Source organism: Salvia miltiorrhiza, chromosome 4 (genome assembly GCF_028751815.1).
Source record: "Salvia miltiorrhiza cultivar Shanhuang (shh) chromosome 4, IMPLAD_Smil_shh, whole genome shotgun sequence".
NCBI lineage: Eukaryota > Viridiplantae > Streptophyta > Magnoliopsida > Lamiales > Lamiaceae > Salvia > Salvia miltiorrhiza.
In genome coordinates, this window is record NC_080390.1 from 53,189,375 (window position 1) to 53,213,078 (window position 23,704).

The 23,704-nt window shown below is 34.2% G+C and overlaps 3 protein-coding genes and 1 pseudogene across 3 annotated transcripts; 2 read left to right on the forward strand and 2 right to left on the reverse strand.

The window, feature by feature from the left end:
- The first annotated feature begins 1,367 nt into the window (after nucleotides 1–1,367).
- LOC131020549 (auxin response factor 18-like) lies at nucleotides 1,368–5,000 on the forward strand. The gene is made up of 3 exons (XM_057949445.1): nucleotides 1,368–3,464; nucleotides 3,688–4,550; nucleotides 4,661–5,000. Exons 1-3 carry the CDS (start codon nucleotides 2,352–2,354, stop codon nucleotides 4,728–4,730), a joined length of 2,046 nt encoding a protein of 681 aa, XP_057805428.1. The 5' UTR covers nucleotides 1,368–2,351; the 3' UTR covers nucleotides 4,731–5,000.
- A 6,461-nt stretch (nucleotides 5,001–11,461) lies between these two features.
- Nucleotides 11,462–12,415, reverse strand: LOC131020550 (protein S40-4-like). The gene has a single exon (XM_057949447.1). It carries the CDS (start codon nucleotides 12,143–12,145, stop codon nucleotides 11,684–11,686), a length of 462 nt encoding a protein of 153 aa, XP_057805430.1. The 5' UTR covers nucleotides 12,146–12,415; the 3' UTR covers nucleotides 11,462–11,683.
- A 2,458-nt stretch (nucleotides 12,416–14,873) lies between these two features.
- On the reverse strand, nucleotides 14,874–15,487 carry LOC131023612 (uncharacterized; annotated as a pseudogene).
- A 5,963-nt stretch (nucleotides 15,488–21,450) lies between these two features.
- On the forward strand, nucleotides 21,451–23,436 carry LOC131023613 (uncharacterized). The gene is made up of 4 exons (XM_057953154.1): nucleotides 21,451–21,975; nucleotides 22,066–22,291; nucleotides 22,376–22,817; nucleotides 23,031–23,436. The coding sequence occupies exons 1-4, from the start codon at nucleotides 21,451–21,453 to the stop codon at nucleotides 23,434–23,436; spliced, it is 1,599 nt and encodes a 532-aa protein (XP_057809137.1).
- Nucleotides 23,437–23,704: the final 268 nt, after the last annotated feature.

Consider the following 23,704-nt stretch of genomic DNA (forward strand, 5'->3'; position numbering starts at 1 on the left):
AAAATTCGAGTTTAACATTAAATAGATGTATATTCAAAAGTTAATTAGGGATGATTAATAAGAAATTTGGAGGCTTGCGGAAAAATATTTAAGAAACTTATTAATTAAAATATAGAATGTATCAAACACATTTTGTTGTTTTAATGAATTTTGACCATCTTTATTATTGTTTGTAAAAAAATATACCAAGTGCAAACTATTGAAATTTAACTAACGTATTGATTGTTATTTTATTTTTTTATTTTTTTTGAGGAAAAAAGGAAGATATATTAATTCATATTGAATTGGAATGGATAATATCGAGAAGCCCTGACAGAAAGTCGTGATTCCAAATCATTACATTCGGTAAATTAGGAGTCATTCCAGCTGGCTCGTGTGCAGTCTTATTAGCCTCGCGCCGTATTGATTGTTCTTTCTTATATTTCTTTTTGTTTTTTATAATTATTTTCATATATTTTATTGAATATTGATTCAAAGACCGCACTGTGATGGATTTTAAATTTAAAATCTTTGACATATATATTAATCACTCTACAATTAAACCAACACACACTATAGTTACTCATATTGATTGGCGATAATAATGTTAATAATTCAATTTCATCAAAATCTCTACATTAGACATAATAATCCCAACCTAGTAGCATCGATATCACGCACATTATATACATATTGGCCATACTACACACTACATACACATTAATATTACACATGCTATGTACAAAATATATTTCATGGTTAAATCATTTTGTTGTATTTTCTACTCTATTATATTTCTTTCTTACTACACAACGTAAAATCATCATCATACTAAATATATTTAATAAATTATAATCCGTTTGAACGTATATCTATTAGATTTGTGAATAGATGATATCTGTGACGAGGAGCAGATGTAGGATTATAGTTTGGAGGTGGTTAATTGTCAATATGAATTTCCACAAGATCAAGTAAAATATATTAAAAGCAATATGTAGATTTTCATTTTAGAATTCTATGCAAAATTTATAGTACTCAAATTTCCAAATTTTACTCTTGTTCAATTTTTCAATACGACTCTCACTTTGCAAGAGTCTTTATATTCTCCATATTAACTAGCAATAAAAATAACAAAATTCTCTAATTAATTTCTTGATATAAGTTTTTGCAGGCAAATGGAGTATATCTTTTTTTACAAAGGGAACAAAGGAAAATAATAATAATAATAATAATAATAATAATAATAATAATAATAATAATAATAATAATAATAATAATAATAACGTAACAGACAAAGTATCAAAATTAAATTACTGAGCAGAATAAAAATATTCATATTGTAAATAGTAAACAAAGTATAAAAAACAACCTCACACGTATAATTTATTACCGAAGACAAAAAAAAAAGGCAAAACCGGAAATCTACTAAAGAAAGGTGGAAATGGTGTAGTTTGTTTCAAGATCTTTGTTTGTTTAATAGTGGAATCCTAAAAGGTGCATCAGAAGTTTCTTCAGATCCGATAAAGAAGGTCAGAAATATTACTATATTATTCGGTAACGGATTATAGTTTTTTTCTTTTCAAAATAATAGTAATAATATTGAGGCAAAAGCGGAAAAATTAAAACAGTAGGTTGGCTGAAAGACGATTTCTGTTGTCAAGAATTTATACATATAGGAGTACATATATATAAATATTTACAGAGAGAGAGAGGGAGAGTTATATATGCAAATGAAGTTGAGTGTAAGTATGGGAGAAAGGAAAAGGAAGTTGAAGTAGAAGAAAATCAACGGTTCTCATAAGTTTCCATTCCTTTTTGGTTTTTAACATCACAAATTTTCGTTTACTCTTCCCAATTCTTCTGAATAATTAATCTCCCCTTTTTGGTTAATTCGTTTTTAGTTTGAATTCATTGCTTTATAGCAGTGAAATTTGGGGGAGGGCTTCGAAATTCGTAGCAAAAAATGTTGAAAGATTTCATTTTTCCCATTGGTACAGTGTTGGTTTGTGTGTAAATGCTAGTCAAAATTTTTTTTTTCTTGGAAAAGAAATTCATTGTTGTGGAAGTCATTGGTTTCTTTGCTGATACAAAGAATCATTAGAAGAAACACATGATTTTAGCAGCTGTCAAATTGAAGAAGATGAGATTTTCTAGGAGAATTAGGATTCAATTTTCGAAATTTAGGAATTTGATTTCCATGTTGAGCTGTTAATTGGGGGACCGTGTGTTTTTCTGTTGTTGGGACTGATTCATACATATAATCTTCACTCATTTTATTGTGCTTCTGCATCAATTTTGTGTCTGAAGATTTTGAGGGGATTAAGGTTTTTGACTATAATTCTTGAATCTCGATACAACGTTGTTTAGTTGAGATGATTACGTTTATGGAATCTAAGGAGAGAAGCAAAGAGAGTGAGAGATGTTTGGATTCTCAGCTGTGGCACGCCTGCGCCGGCAGCATGGTGCAAATGCCGCCGGTGAATTCGAAGGTCTTCTACTTCCCACAAGGCCATTTGGAGCACGTTTGTGGCAATCTTGATCTTAGGAATTGTCCTAGGTTGCCTGCCTATGTACCTTGTAGGGTGTCTGCAGTTAAGTTCATGGCTGATCCTGAGACGGATGAGGTTTTCGCGAAGATCAGATTGGCCCCCGTTGCAGGGGACGAGGTTGATCTTGATAAGGATGGTGCTGCCGAGGTTGATGGGGTTGAGAATCGAGATAAGCCCACCTCCTTCGCCAAGACCTTGACACAGTCCGATGCCAACAACGGTGGAGGTTTCTCGGTGCCTAGGTATTGTGCAGAGACGATCTTCCCTCGTTTGGACTACTCGGCTGATCCTCCCGTGCAGACCATTCTTGTCAAGGATGTCCACGGCGAGGTTTGGAAGTTCAGGCATATCTACAGGGGGACGCCCAGGCGGCACCTCTTGACAACGGGGTGGAGCACGTTCGTGAACCACAAGAAGCTCGTGGCGGGGGATTCAATCGTGTTCCTGAGGGCGGAGAATGGTGACCTCTGTGTTGGGGTCAGGCGTGCCAAGAATGGGATTGGTGGCGGACCTCAGGTGCCACCACGGTGGAGCCCCGGTGGAGGTGGTCCCGCCGTGCCATATGGAGGGTTTTCAATGTTCTTGAGGGAGGATGAGAGCAAGTTGAGTAGAAATGGTGGTGGGGCTAACAATGGGAGTTTGATGGGCAAGGGGAGGAGAGTGGAAACAGAAGATGTGGTCGAAGCAGCAACCCTTGCTGCCAATGGGAAGCCCTTTGATGTGATTTACTATCCCCGAGCTAGCAATCCCGAGTTCTTTGTGAGGACGTCTCTTCTGAGGGCGGCCCTTCAAATACGTTGGTGCTCGGGGATGAGGTTCAAGATGGCCTTTGAGACGGAGGATTCCTCGCGTATAAGTTGGTTTATGGGAACTATATCATCAGTGCAGGTTGCTGATCCTGTTCGATGGCCTGATTCCCCTTGGAGGCTTCTGCAGGTGACTCGTCTCCCCTTTATAGTAATGCTAGTAATGCGTTTATTGAACTTTATCTTGAGGCTTTTGTCAGCATGAACTTTTGATATGAAACATGACTAGCATAGTTTTTGCACTTTAATGATTTGATTGAGTTCTTGTTTCTGTATTTTGTTGTGCATTTTGCTGATAATGAGAGTGGTTAGATATATTCAGCTGGTATGATAATGGAGGTGAATGGTTGCAGGTGAGGTGGGACGAACCCGATCTGCTTCAAAATGTGAAACGTGTGAACCCGTGGTCAGTTGAATTAGTATCAAACCTTCCCAACATCCATCTATCCCCTTTCTCATCTCCACACAAAAAGCTGAGATTACTGCAGCCTCCCGATTCCCCTCTCGATGGACAACTTCCTTTGCCGGCCTTCACCGGCAGCCACCACCTTTTCGGGTCGAGCTACCCCTTCGGTTGTCTTACAGATAACGCTCCTGCTGGCATGCAGGGAGCCAGGCATGGTCAATACGGTATAACATTATCTGACCTCCATTTCAGTAAACTACGATCCGGATTGCTTCCACCCGATCCTCCTCCTCCTCGGCCTCTTGATCGAGCTTCCGTAGCCACCCGGCCCTCCAACTCTGTTTCCTCTGAACAGAGCAACGAGAAGAACATTTCTTGTCTTCTGACAATGGGGAGTTCAGCTCGAGTGTCAACCAAGCCCGAAAATCGAAAGGAAATGCCGTTCGTGCTTTTTGGCCGAGAAATACTCACGGAGAAGCAGATTTCAGTAAGCCGCTCCAGTTCTTCCGACTGCAATGTAGACAGAGGTGGGAACACTTCGGATGGGTCCGGCTTTGTTCTCAATCGGAACGAGGCGCACGAGCGCGAGTGGCTTCAGCCGGAGCTAGGCATAGAGACCGATCACTGCAAAGTTTTCATGGAATCCGAGGACGTGGGCAGAACACTGAATCTTTCCTTGCTTGGATCCTACGAAGAACTGCACATGAAACTGGCAAGCATGTTTCGTGTCGAAATCGCGGATATCTCGAAGCACATCCTCTACCGTGACACCAAAGGTGTGGTCAGGCAACTTGGTGAAGAACCATTCGGGTAAAAAGCTATAATCGATCATTATCTTGTGAATTTCATGAACTTAATAGCATGTATCATGTATGTCTGTGTCACTCTAAAATCTATGTTTTTTTTGGCTGATGTTACAGCAAATTCTCGAAGACAGCAAGAAGGTTGAGAGTTGTAGTTGATTCAGTCACTGACAATCTAGAAGTATAGAGATTTATGATGCAGTTATCATCTTTAGTTCAACTATGTCCGACGACGACGAACGGCGTCGTCGTCGGAATCGATGTAATATCGAGTTAACATTAAGCTTATTCTTTGGAAGGATGTGGATGGATTTGTTTTCTGCAATTTCGCGCATGGTTTGTGCGAAAACGATAAGAGAAAATGTATTAGATTTTTTTTAGTGTTTGTTTGCAAAGGCAAATCTTGAAAGAGGAATATTGAGAACTTGTTTAATGAATTGCTTTCTTGTGATTTAAACTTTCCTAAGTTACTTGTAGGTTTGTTGCATCTATTTTTTATTTTAAAATTACACTTCCAAGTTTTGTTTATGAAAATTCAAGAGATGAGGTAAGATTCTGAATATATGCATACAAACAATTTCGTAAGTCAAATTTAGTGATTTTTCGATTTCTTTTGACGTGAAGGCAATCATTTATAAATTTATTTTTTCATGAAGGAATAAGAGATTTTGCATATGTCGATCTGACTCGGTTGTAAAGATGCATATACAAATAATAGTAACGCAGCAAAAGCGTCACAAAAGGAAATGAATTAAAAAAATAATCTTTTTTCTTTTGTCCTTTAGTAGTTTAGTTGGTAAAATTTCGTATGAGGGAAGAGCATTTGGGCATAATTTCTAAGATAAAATATAGTATTATAATCTGTCTATTCTAAATACCTACTCCAGATTTATGATATAGTAGTACATATTTATGAATTTTGTGGCTGAAAACGACGTCAAATGAAGTGAATAAATTAAAAAGAAAAAACAAGCCATGCGTGTGCTTAACAAAATCAAACAAGTGATTTATAATGAGAAACACAAGTCGCATGGAATTTAACCTAACCTAGACTTTTCCAAAAGTAGTGACGTCAGATTTCCCCGTTCAAGCGCCGCAAGTCTTGCTAATTATTACCATATTTAATCAATATTTAGTGAGGCCACTCCACTTTGCACGCTTCTTCTATGTCCTTTATCAAACTAATCTCATTTTTAATCAAATTGTATTTGTACTGTTTGATTTGATTTACGAATTAAAAATTATAAATCAAATTAAATTTTTATAAATCGTAATACCATTAATTTATTGTAAATCTATTAATTTGGGTAGTTTTAAGATTAAATCTTTTATTTTCATCGTTATATGTGGAGTTCTAATTATTGTCAGTTCAATTTTTATATAATATTCAAGTTTGTGCCAAAAGTTGAAGATGTGAAATTGTTTTGTTTTTAAGTTTTTTTGTTACAAAATAATGTAGTGATGTTAATCGTAGCATTATAGACACTTCAACTCATTTCATTCATGTGTTTCGAATTATTCTGCATATTTTTTTAACTTTTTCTAAAAAAAAAAATTGAATGCTTAAGTACTTTTTCAATTTTATTCTTGAACGATATCATACTTTCTCCTTTTTGAAGGGCATTAGATATTAATTTTTTTCCCACTATTATGAAGTAGTAAAAATTAAAACATAGGTAACCGACAAATCAAATCGAGCCAAATCATATTAATATAGTTTAATTTGATTTGATTTTGATAATAATACAATTTATTTTAATTTATTGAAATCACCAAATTATATTTTTCAATTTATTTTTTGATTTTAATGTCAAATCGTACCAAATTAAACCGCGTCCACCACTATATGTTTTGATGAATTGCGGGCAAAATAACGACAATAATAATTGATGTCGACAATCAAAACGCAAAGACAGTAAGAATTATCTACGAGAAAACATTATATTTGAGTAATTTTTTATACGTTTTCATTTGTTGCAACTATTTTAGTCAATAAAACGGCATGACTCGCATTTTCCCAATAAAAAAAGAACTAGTTTTCCTAATCTACTTTGACTATCATCAGAGTCTAAAGTCATTATATGTATAAATATTTGTCATTAATTAATGAACCAAGTCGATTACAAATTCAAAATTAACAATTTTTTTAAAATATGCAAACGCCAACATTATTATATCATCAAATTCAAATTATATATATATATTTTAAAAGTTGTGTATTTTTTAACTATAACCCTAATATTATAATATAGGGTATTATAAGTTGGGCACCAAATTTATATTTTTCAAGATTATTTTATTAAGATTGCGCTAGAAACTTATATTTATCTTATTAATCATTACCCATTTATGTTTATTAATTATTATCCTCCCAAACTAAAATATGGATATGCACGTGCGGTCAGCGTCAGCATGAATCTGTCTGCTACTTTCAACCAATTCCCACCTGCAGCTCCGAACATTAAGGAGAGGGAAAAGTTTTTTTTTCCACCCCCGTTTTTACTATTTATAAAAATTGAAAATATGCTTATTTCGTCAGTTTTCAATTTTCATGTATAAATGTAACAATCCATACTTATATATTTTCATGTTGATTTGCCTTTGTATGTAGTATTTTGTCTGTAGCTTTGTTTTGTAGATAAAATAGTAAAAATTGAACACATTTTGATTCACAAATATCAATGAGTAAAAAGTAAATGTACAAAAAACTACTCCTTCCGTCCCACGAATCTTGAGTAACTTTTCTTTTTCGGCCGTCCCACGAATCTTGAGTCATTTCCTTTTTTGGCAAAAAAAATTCTCATCTATTCACCTTTTCAATTTTTCACCTACCACACTTAACACACTAAATACTATTTACTTAATTCCCGTGCCAAAAAGAATTGACTCAAGATTCGCGAGACGAAGGAAATATCTTTATTTTACATCTTTTTAGTTGTCAAGAGTATTATTTTCTTCCTTTTCGATTTTTTTTTCGTCAAGTAAATATATACTCCCTCCGTCTTCCATGAATATGTTACAATTGTTATTTTGAACGTTCGCAAAGAGTATGTCACTTTTCTTTTTAGGACATGGTATCACATCTTTTGCAGTGACATACTCTTGGCGGACGAAGGGAGTACAATTCTTCCGCAGGGACTTTAAATTACTATATAGTACTTTCTAAGTACCCAAAAACTCTTAAGAATTAATGTATTTTTTTGTATATAAAAGTATAAAGACTTTTAATTAAAACTTTACTTATATCCCAAAAGAAACTATTCAAAGCTCAACTCCATCTATAAATGAAAATGAAAATAAAAATAATTATATAAAATGGGAAGTCATATTAAAAATCAAATTGAAGACACAAATTTCTACTAATAATTGAACTCGCTCTAAGTCAATAATTGCATGCTAGCTATATATTTAGTTTTAAAAAATTAATAGGGTTAAAGCATAAACTACGTATATACACATCTAGGGATGTCAATCGGGCCAACCCACTTGGTTTCGGGCCAATCCATTTAATTTAAGGTTATTTTCGATTCAGGCTAGTCGGTTTTTTTTATTTTTCAGGTTAAAATTTTTCGACCCTAACCCTAACCCACTCAATTTCGGGCTAGCCCGTTCGGGCCCACAAATTTACGATTTTTTTATATGTATAATTTTTTATATAGATAATGATATTATTGTAATAAAATTATCGTGCTTTTTAAATCAAAACATTTCGCTTTATTTTAGATACAAAAACTAGTGTTATTTTAATGTAAATTTACATAATATCTAATTTTAACTTTGTTTCTGATAAAAGTTGTATATAGATATAACATAAATTACTATATTTTCTTGACTTTTATATCATAAATATTTATTAGTAATCGTTAGAAAAAAATCAAAACATATTATACAAGTATCAAAATATTATTATCAAATTAAAAAGTAAAGTATTAAAGTTTAGAAATCAATTATTAAGAAAGTGTTCGGTTAATCGGGCCAACCCTATCGGGCTCGGGCTATTTTCGGTTCAGGCCATTCGGGCTAAATTTTTTTCGGGCTAAAATTTTTCAGCTCTAACCCACCTTTTTTATCGGTCTATTTGGGTCGGCCCGTCGGTTTCGGATTTTTTTTGACATCCCTATACACATCTGTTTCTGGTGATATTTTAATCATATATTATGATCAGTAAGTATATATACCGGGTTGCCGGGGTTAGTTATTGTATATATAATATTTAATTACATATATTTCAATTATTACACTGAAATTAACATAAGACCATATATGGTACTAGTGCAAACGTACAAGGAGACAAAATCAACTATTTCCAAAGTTTTGTTTTATTGAGAAAAAACTTTGTACTATTTTGTTTTCATCAGATGCATCCCAAAATTTCTGCCATGGTTTCTACCAAAGCATAATCGGGATCTGATATGTAATATTTTATTCTCATATGTTGCAAATTTGTGGAAAAAAAAATCCCTATACATGCACGAATTTTACCTTGGAACTTGATTTTCATAGGAATGAATTACATGATCGAGAATTAATCATAACACGAGTATTTGGTAGTATTCTGCAAATAGACGGCGCATACTCGTGCACGTACTTCTATAAAATATTAAAATCTCAATAAATAAAAGAAACGAATAAAAAAAACCAATACTACGTGGAATAATTTTCCTTTTCAAAATATTTTATGCATAATATTATAATAATAATAATATATAGCAATAAATACATTACAAACGTGATAATTATTAATTGTGATAATACAAGCAACATATGGTTATAGGGCATAATATTTTAACAAAAATCATTTTAAACATTACATTTACATATTGGTTATATATCTTCCATATAAATTTTCAGATCTAGGTTATAATTAATCTCCTTATTTATTTTTGCATCCTTTTATCCTCAAGTTATTGTTGTATATTGTATATTACCCTCAAGTCTATTATACAAACTATATATTTTAAGGAATATTCATGATTTGGGCTTGTTCAAGATTCAATAAGCTTATTGGGCTTATTTTCAGACCCAACTTATCTTGGGCTAGATCAAATTTACTTTTATTTGATCATTTAGCATAGTTCGAAAAATTATACTAGGTTCTTACTCTACAACCTTTTCTCTAAATATATGGTGTCCTAGAAAAAATAAATTCGAAATAAATCTATTTAAAACAATCGTAACAGATAACATTTAAATGTAAGAGCGTCTCCAAAAAAATGTGAGTATCGTACCCAAAAAATTCAAAGCATTTGAAAAATAAAAAAGCTTAATTATTTAACTAGTCATTTTGGCATATCCCTAGCTTTTGTGGAATATAATTTCGCGGGTGATAAATGATAATTATGCATGAAATTTTAGAAACTTTAACCACATTTTGCATTAATCTAAAATAAGAAGATAGTATTATTGTATTTTTCCCCCACATATAGTGTAGTGATTATAGCCTTATGTATATATAAGGTCGACGGTGGTCGATCTTCTTGGACCAAAACGAATGCAAGTAACACGATTGTGGTACCCTTAAAACTACTAGCAATTTAGAATAAGAATGAAGATTTTGTGCAATTATAGATATTAATCCTTTCAAAATGTATTCCCACATCTCTAGATCATGTGTTATCCAACTTTCATCAAGATTTGATTATTTCGGATTATTCGCAGGTGATTCCATTAATTGTAGATGTCTAGTTACTTATTTTCAAAATTGACGTTCTTATGCAATATTTTATGAACTGCATATATACAATGAATAATCTTCTATGTCCAACCTGAAACAATCTTTGGATTGAAGCAGATTCCACGTATGTTGTTCATCTTCTTGATACTCGTTCGATTTGTGTTCGATGGCAATTCGTGGCAATTCGCAGATTCCACGTATGTTGTAATAGACGAGTACTCTTTTTTCTCTTGTTGGATTTTTTCTACTGAATTTTCCCTCAAGAGATTTTAATGAGGCTTGGATTTTTGACTGCATGTTGTGCTTCCATGGAATTTTTTTTATAGGATTTCTCTTTTTTTTTGTTTGCAATAAAATTTCAATTTAATTATATAAAAAAAATCCTCTTGTCCAACAAAGAAGGAGATTAATCGATCATTTTCAATAGCAAAATTGCTTCATGTTACAACTTGAATATAAATAAAATAAAATAAATAATTAATCGCTTGTGATAATTGAGTAAAGCCACTCGTAGTCAATTATGTTAAATTTATCTAAAGTTTTGTACACCAAATAAAATGACGACAAGATGTTGACATTGTCGCATGGCTACTCCCTATGTCCGCGATATCGTTTCCACATTTTATCATTTCGATTCGTCCGCGATATCGTTTTCACTTCCAATTATAGAAATAAGGTTCACAAACTACCACTCACAACAATAATTTTTTTTTTTTTGATCAAAAAAAAAAACGATATCGTGAGACCCAAATTCCACTTACTATAATATCCATTACTATTTACTACTCCATTATCCATCACTTTTCTTAAAACTCGTGCCGTCCACAATGTGAAAACGATATTGCGGACGGAGGGTGTATTTTTTTCTTAATAACGTGTCTTTTCGTTCTCAATAAATAAATAGTTTATGTGCGTGTGTACTGATTTAACGATAGGAGATTAATGCCCAAGATCTGAGGTTTTGTATTCGAGTTCTCCGTTGCACGATCTTTAAAGTTTCGAAATGATTATTCTCGAAAGTTTAATGCGTATTTAAATTAATTAGCTTTAAGAATATATCCACCATTTCAAGGTTTCAAAACTTTTATGATCGGACATGCCCCGTGAAAATATGGATAAATCTAGCTAACATGTCTACACGTATACACAAATTAAATATATATACGATTGATGCAGTACGTATACGTACATGTTTGATAGAATTTTCCTCAATATATAGTTACATACTTCGTCAACATTTTCGGTTAATGCATAACTATTGATATCAAATTACTTTATTTCAATTACAGAAAATTGTCGCATAGCATACGACATTTTCCCCGAAGTCAATTTTCTCCTACATCGATGTTACCAACACGAAACAATCTAATTTATCATACTAATATATATCATCAATCGACAAAAAAAAAAAAAACTCCATTTGCGCAAATCTCAGGTTAAATTAACCTAATTAATTAGTAATTTATTTAATCTTCAAATCCGATTTGTTTCCAAATGGCGTTTCTAACCCTGCTCAAATCCCTGCCCTTGAGCGTCCTTCCCTCACCTTCATGCACCGACAAAGAAGCGCCTCTAGTCCTCGCCAAATACTCGTGAGGGGGTATTCGGTCATTTTGCTCCCCCTCCACCTCGTCGCCGTACTCATCATCTCCGGCGAGTCGCCTGCACTCGCCGCCGAGGATCTTCGACCAGTCCGGAATGTTCACCGGCAGCGATCTCGGCAGACGATCGACGCCGTCGTTCTTCACCCTCAGCGGCTTCCTCGCCGGCCGCGGGCTACGACGACGCGCCTGCATTTTCGGCTCGGGGAAGACGATGCTGCCCCAAACCTCCGATTCATCGAATTCGAATCGATCCTCGGCCGGCGCCGGAGTAAGTGCCGCGGCGGCGCAGCTGAGGTAGCGGTACTGGCTCCTTCTTGCAGTCATTGCATTTCCTTTGCGAAGAGAGATAAGAAATTAGTGAGAGAGGGGGGGAAAGGGGGAGGGGAGAGAGGTTTGGTTGAAGAGATTTTATAATGGGAGTGGGGTTGGTTTGGGGTTTATTTTATTTCATTTTTAATCAGGAATGAGATAAGATGATCAATCATATTTAAAGTGGATAAATTTATTTAAATGGAAAGCGGGCCCTTTGGATTATGAGATAATTGAGATATATTTAAAGTGGGACAGATTTGCGCAATTTTTATTCAACCAAATTTGTCATCTACTGTCTAGTCATGTGACTACGTGTGCAATGAACAAGTGGTTAGCTGACTAGATAAACAATTCGTAAGTTGTACTCCCTCCGTTCCGTCGAGCTTGAAGCGTTTCTTTTTAGCACGAGAATTAAGAAGTTATAGATTAGTGTTTTAAGTGTATAGTATAAAATTGATAAAATATGAGAGAAAATGTAATAATGTGATAAAGTATGAGAGAAGATAATAAAGTGATAAAGTAGGAGAGAGAATGTAATAAGGGGTGCAATTAATTTTGTAAATTAGTATTTTAAATTTTCAAATTTTTGCCAAAAAAGGAAATGACTCAAGTTCGGTGGGACAACCCGAAAAGGTATACGACTCAAGCTCGGTGGGACGGAGAGAGTATAATAGTATTATTTTGCTTTTGTTTTTCCTTATTTAATGCCAAATACTGAGTCTTGTCCATCATTTTTTAATTTGGATAAAATATTATTTCTTGTAATCAAGTTTCATGATCGTAAACATGAAAGCGCCCACGAAGAAGGGGAAAAATTGGTGTAACGGGTTTCAATTAAATAATTATGACTTAATATTTCACAAACACTCATAAAAGAGTTATTAATAACTACACATTTAGTTAACCATGATCTCATTCCCATCGTAATATACCTGAACGAAATAAAATTATAACCCTTTTTATGGTGCTTTTGAAAATGAAGGAGCTAGCAAACTCTTTAGTGAGAAATTTGCATATAATTGCATAAAGGTTTTTTATTTTTTGAAATGGAGAAAATATAAAAGATAATGTAAAATCTTTCAACTCTACTGTAAAAGATAAACTAATTAATAATATTATTTTTCAATTTCAGTCATGATCAAAGCAGAATTCCCATTTTCCAGTTTATCATCATAATAAACTTCTAGTCATTTCCAGCACAGCAACGCTGACTTCTTCTTTCATCTGTATTAATTTTACAATTCCACCCCTGGTTCAACATAAAATATGATTACGTACATTCTCTACCAGAAATGGATCTTTCATAAAATGTAAATAAAAATAAAATAGAATACAAATCCTGAAAAAGACTTGATTTGAAAATAATTGCTCAAATCAATTTCAACCTAACACGGGGAAGAAACGTAAGAATGTTGTCAAAATTGATCCAATCATACGAGACTGACGCGTCGTAATTTGGTGAATTTATTTATAACTAATTAGTAGTACTCCTATTTTTTTTTTCTTTTTGTAATTTTTTTAAAGAAAAATAAAATTTTAATAAAAACATCTAGCTACGTAATACGTGCTAACTAGTGCTAACTTTTTCTAGCAAACTAGTGTGTAATCCGTCGAATTTCGACGGGTATCATTTGGTGTTATAATTTATATAAAAAAAGACGTGAAAATTATTTTATAATATATTTATAAATTATGGAGATTATTCTTTAAAAAACTGTTAATATGTCATGTCAAACTATTATAATAAAAATAAAAAAATATTTGCATACATGTAAAACTAAAATAGAAATATTTCTTAAAAAGAACTTCCATCCAATCTTTTAAGAGGTGGTCTCGTGTGAAACCGATTTCACCGTGAAACTGGCTTCACAATGATACTACTTCAACTTACTAAAGTTCATTGTGAAGTAGTATCATTGTGAAGTCAGTTTCACGAGAGTTTTTGTGCTCTTTTAATTCCACCTATGGTACCTGTAAAAAATCCATAAAAATAAATAATATTTTTAAAATTTAATAATAAAGTTATTTGAATAATAATCATAGAAAGTTATTTACTTCAATTACTCATAGATAAGGTTGTAAACAAATCAAACTGCTGGCAAATTATTCGAAGCTCGTCTCAAAAAAGCTTGTTCAAGTTAGATTAAAGAAGTTCGCTACTTAAACAAACTAAATTTGAGCTTGGTAGTATTCAACTCGTTAACTCGTGAACAAATCATTAAGTGATTTAACTTGAAAAATATATAAATTATTAGTGTGACCACATTTTAGAAATAATACTAATGTAGATAGTGATGCTGTATTTACTTAAATTAAAACGAAATATTGGATGATTGCAGATTTTATATAGTTGGCAGTTGTAATTTAAAATAAAAATAGGTAATGATTTGTAACACAAGTCAAATTTATGTAGTTGTTGTGGGAGCCGTATACTTGGGTTTATAACTTTATATGTAGTTGTGTGAGAAATGCTATGGGAGCCGTAGATTTGGGTTGTTTTTGTTGGGCTGATTGAGTGAAGGCCCATAAATATAATGAAACATTCCGATATATTTTCACGGGCCCAATAGTAGTTATAACAAAACATTATAATTTTACCCAACAAAAGGGTTAATTATATATAAATATTTTTGACACTGTTTTTTTTTTTTTTTTTTTTGAGCAGAATATTTTTGACACTTTGTTAGTTGAATGTATTTAATTATATTTTATATTCCCTCTATCTCAGTTTGATAATTTTCTATTCTTTTTTGAGATGTCTTAACCACAGTTTCCAGTGGCTGCACTTTATGATGAATATGCATGTCATATCACCTCGCAGCACAGACACCTTCTCTTTTGTTGCAGTTGTAAAATCAATAGCCTCATCAATTTGACAATCTGCTCGGTCAATTCTCGAGGGTAAATCTCTCTTAGTAACCGACAAGGAGGAGTAAATAGTATCAAGCTGCTTAGCTACAGAAGAACATGAATCATTTAAGCTACGCCTTGTTGCAAACATCATATCAGAAATCTTCCAGCCCTTCCACCAGATGTAACCATATCCAACAACTATGGTAATAATTACTATTCCATATTTTCCAGCTGATCGTTCTCCGGTAACAATCATAATAGATCTATTTGATGCCAATAGTTGCAGCTCTTCTCGCAGGCTGTTGACATGTTTCATCAAAGAATCATTTCGCGGTTTGGGTTGGGAAGTAGCTGGACCATCTTGTTTAAGTTGCTTGAAACAATCTTAAATGCAACAGAGAAAAATTCAGAAACATTAGATATTCGGCCCTCCATAGCAAGAACGGATCCCACAAGGCCTGCACCAACGATGAGCGAGAGCTTGCCGAGAGGAAGAGCCATCGGCACTCGGCATAAAAGATTAATTGGCGATTTTACAGAAAATTAAAGGAAAAAAAAGAGAACATTGACAATTTTACGACGAAAAGAGGTAAATAATGCATAGACTTTATAAAATAAATGTCAAACAAATTTCCAGGGAAAGAACAGCTATGAGATAGAAATTAAAATTCCAGGTCAGTGAGCATTTTAAATTTAGCAAATATATAATACGATTAAGGATTCTTGCGCTCTCCTTAATTCGGGGTCCTACGTGGCATATCTAAGAATTCAAGGTTTAAAATCCCTGCAATTCTAGAACCTCTAGCTCAATTCTCTATCGCTGACGTGGCAATATAATTCCACATCAATTATTATTTTATATTATTTAGTTAAATTATTTGATTTACATCACATTACACATCACCCCTCCTAAATCCTCCCAAATCCATTCCTCCCGTCTCCGAAGTCCGAACACCGGCGCTTCCTCCCCACCGCCGCGATCTGCCACACTTTTTCGACTGCTTCGCCGGACCACCTCGCCCCTTTTTCTGCCGAGATATACGGTTTGGGAATCCTGCGCTCTCCTTAATCCGGGGTCCTACGTGGCATCTCTAATAATTCACCATTCAAAACTCCTGCAATTCTAGAGCTTTTAGCTTTAAAATATACACCACGTGGCAATCTAATTCCACATATAATATTTTATTTTAATTTTACATTTAATATCCCAATATCAAGCCATCTCTTTCGGTAGAACTCAAAATCTAAAAACTCAAAATCTCAAATTAAACCCATCGCCCCACACATTTTGATATGTAACAAACACATTTTGATATATAAATGATATATGGGGTGGAATTAAAAGTACCCACCCCCATAATATGTCTATGAAAAATACCCACCCCCTAGTAAGGGGGTGGGTATTTTTCATAGACATATTATGGAAGTGGGTATTTTAATATATTAAGTCATGATATATTTGTACTCGGTGCTCTTATAATCATATATGTTTCATATGTTACATGAAAAGACACTTATTCTTGAGGTAAGCTTTTATTATCATTTTTCTTTTTGTGGAATTTTTAAAATGGTGTAGAACAATTCTATTGCCTAAAAAATTATGCTTCTTGAAAGCAACAATTCTATTAGTTTTATTATGTTTTCATTAATATTACAAAGTTATTTAAATTTATTAGTTTCTCCTTTGTTTTCAGGTATTTCTCCATATTGCAGCACCAATATTTTTCCTTCTTTTTGCCTTTATTTTCAGGTATTTAGATTATGTGTTAGGGTATTGTCCTATCAGAAAAAATATGTATCATATCTGTTGTAATTGCATTAAAACCTCAATTAGAGGTGAAGATATAACATAAGCATTTGTGTTCCTGAATTAGAAAATGTGTCTTAGTTACCTTTTATTTATATTTGAATGTTGTTGTTGTATGACATTGCACATCTGATTGCATTTCAAGATTATTTTTATTATGGAACTTACGGGTCATTTGAAATTCGACCTTGGAAATATAGAACAAGAATTCTACTGTAATAGGCAGGAATTGGTCTGGTGGATTATTATTGCGACTGCATAAAAGCTAGGAAAGAAGGCGGTGGCCGGTGAGAGTTGTTGATTTCTGGTGGTGGGAGCGATGAACAACAAATGATTTCTAGTCATGGTTTTTCAAATTTGGAATCGAATGGAGGTGGAGGAATTAAGGATATTAAATGTAAAATAAAAATAAAATATTACTCTATATTACATGTGGAATTAATTTGCCACGTAGGATGTCATAATAAAAGGCTCTAGAATTGCACGAATTTAAAATAATGATTTCTAGAATTGCACGTAGGATGTCATAATAAAGTCAAAGGCTCATGTTCACAATAAGTATAGTGTGAATTGAAGAACATAAATTCTAAGAAAATATTAAAAAATGTGTATAAGATGAAGAAATTTACCCAACAAATTTATTTGTTAGGTAATTATTTATAAATAACTTGTTAGATAAGTTTTTTGTAGACAGTGTGTGAATGAGCCTAAAAATATACTCCTATATCCTAAAATGTAAAGACCAATGAATGAAAATGATAAAAAGAAATCACATCTATCGTAGACGAATGATTAATTTCGATGCGATGATAATAATTAAATACCGCATTTGTAATATATTATATATATATATATATATAGGGGGCCGCTCCAATGAGACCCCCAAATTTTAGTGAGATCTAGGGCACGTTCCGGTGCGTTTATTTTATCAATCATATGACTGATATTGTATCTGGAGGGTGATTTTTTTTCGCAGGGTTCGAATCCTGGAGGGAGCAGAATATTTTAAATTTTGTTATTCATCAGTATATACTGCATTGTTCATCAGTATATACGGCCATGTTCATCAGTATATATGTCTTATTCATTACGAATTTTTTAAATTTTATTTTTCATCAGTATATACATCTTGTTCATTAGATACACGTTTTGTTCATTAGTATTATATGTCTTATTCATTGTCCTAGTGTTTCACGAAAAATATGGGGTCTCACTGGAGCGCGTCCCTATATATATATAGAACCAAATATGATAATGATTAATTTCGGTGCGATGTAATAGCCTAAATAAACTGTTTTTGGAGAAATTTTTTTAGTAATTTTATAGACATTGCTGCAGTCCAAACTGACTGACTGTGAAAAATTTACAGTTAATGATAGAAGAAAATAGACGAAAAGATATGGTTCAATAGGTGGAAGGAACCCGTTTCGGATAAATTTTGGGTCCGGTTGGACCACTTTCTGTAGGCCTGGGCGCCTGGCAATATTACGGATCAGATCGGGTTGAACTCTCATTGGCCCAATGGGGTTGGGTTGGGTATTCAAGCCTCATAAATTTTGTGTGCCCCCAATTATTCATTTGACACAATGGGCTTTGGCTGGGCCAATTTGACATCTCTAAATAGGAGCCAGATTTTTTAAAACAATTGCATTTTTTTTTTCTTTTGAAACGATGTTAAAAACTAGTATTATCATAAAATTTTAAGTGCTAATTATATTTCATGTATTTAACTTTAGCATTTTCTAGAAAATATCCAACTTTGATCTTCTATTAAAAAATTCCTAATTTTAAGTGTTTTTTTTATAAATACTATCTTCGTCCTAGAGGAATGAGCATGATTGTTGGTGACACAAATTTTAATAAATATTATATAAATGTAATGAGAATGAAAAAAAAAAGTAAATAAGAAGATCTAACCTCGGATGGATATTATTAGAACACAAATACTCATGTGCAACCGGATGCACCGTGCAACTAGTTTCTAAAATGACACCACTTCATCCGGGAAATGATACTTGAACATTTTCGAATGACACTACTTCAACATACAAATGACACTTGAAGATCTTCAAGTGTCATTTGTATGTTGAAGTAGTGTTATTCATAAATCGGTTGCACGAGAGAATATCTTTTATTAGTAGCATTCCCTATGTATCACAATGCCAAATAACCTGATTTTCAAGTGTCATTTGTATGTTGAAGTAGTGTAATTCATAAATTAGTTGCACGGTGCAATCGGTTGCACGGGATAATATCTTTTATTAGTAGCATTCCCTATGTATCACAATGCCAAATAACCTGATCCACAAACCAAAAATGAATCATTAGGGTGCGTTCTTTTTTGTTGTAAATTTATCATGAGAAAAAGAAGGATAAACAAAATTTCACCCTTTAAATCCTTCTTTTTTTTCCCACATTTCCTACTTGACCCTTACCCATTCCTCATTTACACTATAAATGAGGGCTTATATTATCACATCATTTTTGGAGGGATGATATAATCCCTCCTTTGTAGTATAATCCCTCCTTTAAATCTTTCCCCTTTTTTTTCCACATTTCCTACTTGACCCTTACTCATTCCTCATTTACACTATAAATGAGGGATAATATTATCACATCATTTTTGGAGGGATAACATAATCCCTCCTTTGTAGTGTAAATGAGGAACGAGTAAGGGTCAAGTAGGAAATGTGAGAAAAGAAATAAAGGATTTAAATGGTGAAATTTTGTTTATTCTTCACTTTTTCATGATAAATTTACAACCAAAGATAACGCACCCTTATTGTACAAGTACTACGTTTATGCCAAGAGACCGTTGTCTCATCGACAGTTTGACACTTGGCTATCTAACAACCAGGAATTATTAAAAAAAAATTGATCTTTGGCTGCATTTATAAAGAATAATTGGTTGATTGAGTATAAATGTTTAAATTAATTAACTTTACGATTGGTTGGTTGAGATAGGCTATACGGCGGCGGCGGTCGGAGTGAGGTGGCAATAGTCGGTGGTGGTATAGCGACAGCGAAGTGAATTTTATGGCTAATAATGCATGGTCGGCGTTTGAATTATATATTTTGACTATGCATGTGTGATATATACAAGTTTATTATAGATGCAATAATTACTATAATATACTAATATGCAGTTTTATACCTGATATATCAGCCTAGAATGAATAATACTAAGAATTATTTTAGTCCCTGCTCAACTTGTTTTCAAATAAATTAACCAATATATATAATTAATATAATCTCACGTATACAATATGTGAGGTACGAAAAAACTATACATTTAATCTCATGTTGCATTTTATCTTTGCCATATTATTTTTTTGATACGACAGAATTCGGCCAGACTTTTATCCTTTCCGGCACCCCTTTCCATGGGACTATTCGGCCATGTTATACTCCCTCCGTCTCGCCCAAGATGCTATATATTCATTTTCGGGTCGTCCCAATGAAGATGCTACATTTATATATTTGGCAAAAATAAGGAATTTTAAACACTTAATTAATACTAATTAAGTATTTCTTTATTACCTTCTCTCTCATACTTTATCACTTTATTACCTTCTCTTTCTTACTTTATCACTTTATTACTTTCTCCCTCCTACTTTATCACTTTATTATTACACACCTAAAACATTAATCTACAACTCCTTAAATCTTGTGCCGAAGAGCAAATGTAGCGTCTTGGCCGGGACGGAGGGAGTATAACATTTCACTTGGGTAAACATATTAGGGCTCGTTTGATTTGCTTGTTATGGCCTTATTAGGTCCTTTTCTGGGCTAATAATTGTGTTTGATATCCTATTAAAATAAAGCTGCAGGCCCTTTAAAAACACTTGGCCCGGCCTTAAATCATTGATTTCTCGAGGAAAGCTAACCGAAGGCCTCCCTTGGTTAGCTAATCTTGGGTTTTACAAAATTTCGATTAAAATATTTTCTTCCAATTTGCCCTTCTTTTTCAAATTCAACACTTCTTCATTTGCCCCTCTTTTACATCCGCCGCTTCTATTCCGAGAGCTTTTCAAGGGACCAGTGCGCAGCAACAATTTCACGCCATTCAGCACCTTTTTCTTCAATCTGTGGGTATGTTCTTCAAGGGACCAGTGCGCAACAACAAGTTCACGCCATTTCAATCGACTCAATCAAGTTTTTATAGGATTAATAGAGATCTCATTCCTTCATATTTCGTCATCTTCAATGGTGGTTAACAGGTGCTTGCGTTGGATTATAGGGACGCGCGATTTGCTGGGTCTGCCATCGTCGAATTCGATTGCCGTGTAGTTGTTGCCGGGTGTCGTCCAATTGAACATCTACGCACTGCTGTCATCTAGGGTTTCATCTCCTGTGAGTTTTTTCAAATCGATTTTATTTTCAATTGATGATTTCGACATGTGGAGCACCTGTAGTGCGTGTGATAATTGACAAAATCAAAGATATTTCGTGGCAATTATGTGTCTCAGTATACTTGCCTTCTTTATTTCTCTGTAAATTTGCCAATTCGAAAATACCTTACTGTTGAATTGTATATATGGTGCAATGGTGAAATTGATGTTGTGTTGTTGCCATCAAATGTCTGTACAGCGGTTTACTGAGGTTTGTGGTGTGCATCTGTGAATTATTTTTTATTGTATGTTGTGTGCTCAGCGTCATGGATATTATACGGCATAAGAAGGCTTGTGTATATATGGCCGTAGAGGAAATTTTGCATGATCAGATGATGCAGATAGCGGTTGTCCTCGATGTTGTTGATAGGGCAAGGTCCCGGAAACGTAAGCGTAGAGTTCTAGCTGTGCCATATGGGATTGTACATAGAATCCCTGATCAAGTGAAGCACCTTAATCGAATTATAGGTTTTAGCGATGTCGATTGTTTACTAAATTTGAGGATGGACCGAAATACATTCGGTAGACTATGTCTGCTATTGAGAGACTTAGGTGGGTTGAAAGATGGTAGATTTGTGACTGTGGAGGAGCAGGTTGCGTTATTTCTGTCTGTACTTGCTCACCACAAAAAAAATCGGGTTGTAAAGTTCGATTTTTGGAGAAGTGGGCAGACAGTGTCACACTATATTCATGTTGTGTTGAGAGCCATCCTGAATCTCCATGTTATACTGTTGGTAAAGCCCACTGCGGTGCAGGAAGATTCAACCGACCCGCGATGGAAATGGTTTAGGGTATGTGACAAAACCATATAACAAGAAGTGAGATATATGTGCCTATATTCTGATTTTATGATAGATTTACAGAAATTACATTGTTTGCAGGGTTGTTTGGGTGCATTAGACGGTACATACATCAATGTTATGGTGCCGAATATTGATAAACCGCGGTATCGAACGAGGAAGGGACAAATTTCAACAAATACACTTGCAGTTTGTGACAAAAATATGAAGTTTGTGTACGTTTTGCCGGGATGGGAGGGATCAGCGGCGGATGCTAGAATCTTGCGCGATGCGTTGAACAGACCTAATGGATTCAAGGTACCCAGGGGTAAGTTGTAGCCATATATCACAATACCTAGTAACGTTATATCTGCAAATTCATTCAAAATTAATATTTCATGCTTTGGTGTAGGCTCATACTATCTCGTGGATAATGGATATGCCAATTCTGAGGGGTTTCTCGCTCCCTACAAGGGGGTCCGGTATCATCTCAAAGAATGGGGACCGATGGCTGCACGCCCACAAAATGCTGAAGAATTGTTCAATATGCGCCACACGAAGGCTCGAAACGTCATTGAACGTGCCTTTGGTGTTATGAAGATGCGATGGGGGATTTTGAGGAGCACTACGTTTTATCCCGTGAAGGTCCAGAATCGCCTTATTATGGCTTGTTTTTTATTGAATAATTTCATTAGAACGGAGATGGATGTGGATCCTCTCGAGCAAGCATTCGATAACTTACCACAAGATAATGAGTTCAGTGAACCGGAACATGGAGATTATGTGGATGCAGTTGAGCCGTCTCCTGAGTGGGCTGCGACTCGTGATGCCATTGCCCAATCGATGTGGCAACAGTATGTTGCAATGCATTGAATTAATTAGGATTTATAATATTGTGTAATTCATTCGTGGATCTGAATTATTACTAGTTTGTGAGGACAAATTGATCTTGTTTGTGACATTTTCTGGCTGCTATTTTTGATATATGAAAAAACTTGGTATTTTGTCGATTTTTGATACTTTGCTGCAGGAATTTGTGTTGCTCATGTTTTGGTCTTTTGGAATAGGTGTCTGATGGATAATCGTGCAAGGTATCCTGCCCCTTTTTGTTGCTGTGGTAATGGAAAGATGTTGCTGCGGTGTGCAGGATGGAAGGCTCGAAATGCCGGCCGTTATTATTACAAATGCCCCCTTAACGGTGGCCACGAAGGAGATTTCTTGTGGTTTGATGAGGTCCACGCCCAAGGCGAGGCAGCATTTGCAAACGCACCACCGCCTGTTACATCATTTACGAGTAACTCAGTTCCACGATCAGCAAATTCCTACACAGACCATGCACGAGACGACACGGGCGTGGGAAACACATTCCCTGAAGTTGGCAGGGCAAGGAGAGACACCGACGAACAAAATAATTTTATGTTCATGGCGATAGTGTTCATCTTGCTTGGATTTGTTGCGGGAAAACTTGTGTAATTTAATTTCGTATTAGGATGGCACGAAATTTGTTCCAAACTATTTTGAATTATGTGGAATCTATGTCGGATGCTATATTGCTATATTTAAGTATTTCGTATTAGGATGGCACGAAATTTGTTCCAAACTATTTTGAATTATGTGGAATCTATGTCGGATGCTATATTGCTATATTATGTGGTATCATATTTGCAATGCAAATGTGAAAATAAACTGGTTGCCAATTTTAGGAAATCCTTTGGTCTAAATTTCATGTGTGAAATTTATA

What these genes read in the sequence shown, in the direction of transcription:
- LOC131020549 (XM_057949445.1), top strand. Translation starts at nt 2,352, where the DNA reads ATGATTACGTTTATGGAATCTAAGGAGAGAAGCAAAGAGAGTGAGAGA. An exon ending in CCCCTTGGAGGCTTCTGCAG is followed by an intron (nt 3,465 to 3,687) that starts GTGACTCGTCTC and finishes GAATGGTTGCAG; the next exon opens with GTGAGGTGGGACGAACCCGA. An exon ending in CTTGGTGAAGAACCATTCGG is followed by an intron (nt 4,551 to 4,660) that starts GTAAAAAGCTAT and finishes CTGATGTTACAG; the next exon opens with CAAATTCTCGAAGACAGCAA.
- LOC131020550 (XM_057949447.1), bottom strand. Translation starts at nt 12,145, where the DNA reads ATGACTGCAAGAAGGAGCCAGTACCGCTACCTCAGCTGCGCCGCCGCG.
- LOC131023613 (XM_057953154.1), top strand. Translation starts at nt 21,451, where the DNA reads ATGGATATTATACGGCATAAGAAGGCTTGTGTATATATGGCCGTAGAG. An exon ending in TGGATTCAAGGTACCCAGGG is followed by an intron (nt 22,292 to 22,375) that starts GTAAGTTGTAGC and finishes GCTTTGGTGTAG; the next exon opens with GCTCATACTATCTCGTGGAT. An exon ending in GCCCAATCGATGTGGCAACA is followed by an intron (nt 22,818 to 23,030) that starts GTATGTTGCAAT and finishes CTTTTGGAATAG; the next exon opens with GTGTCTGATGGATAATCGTG.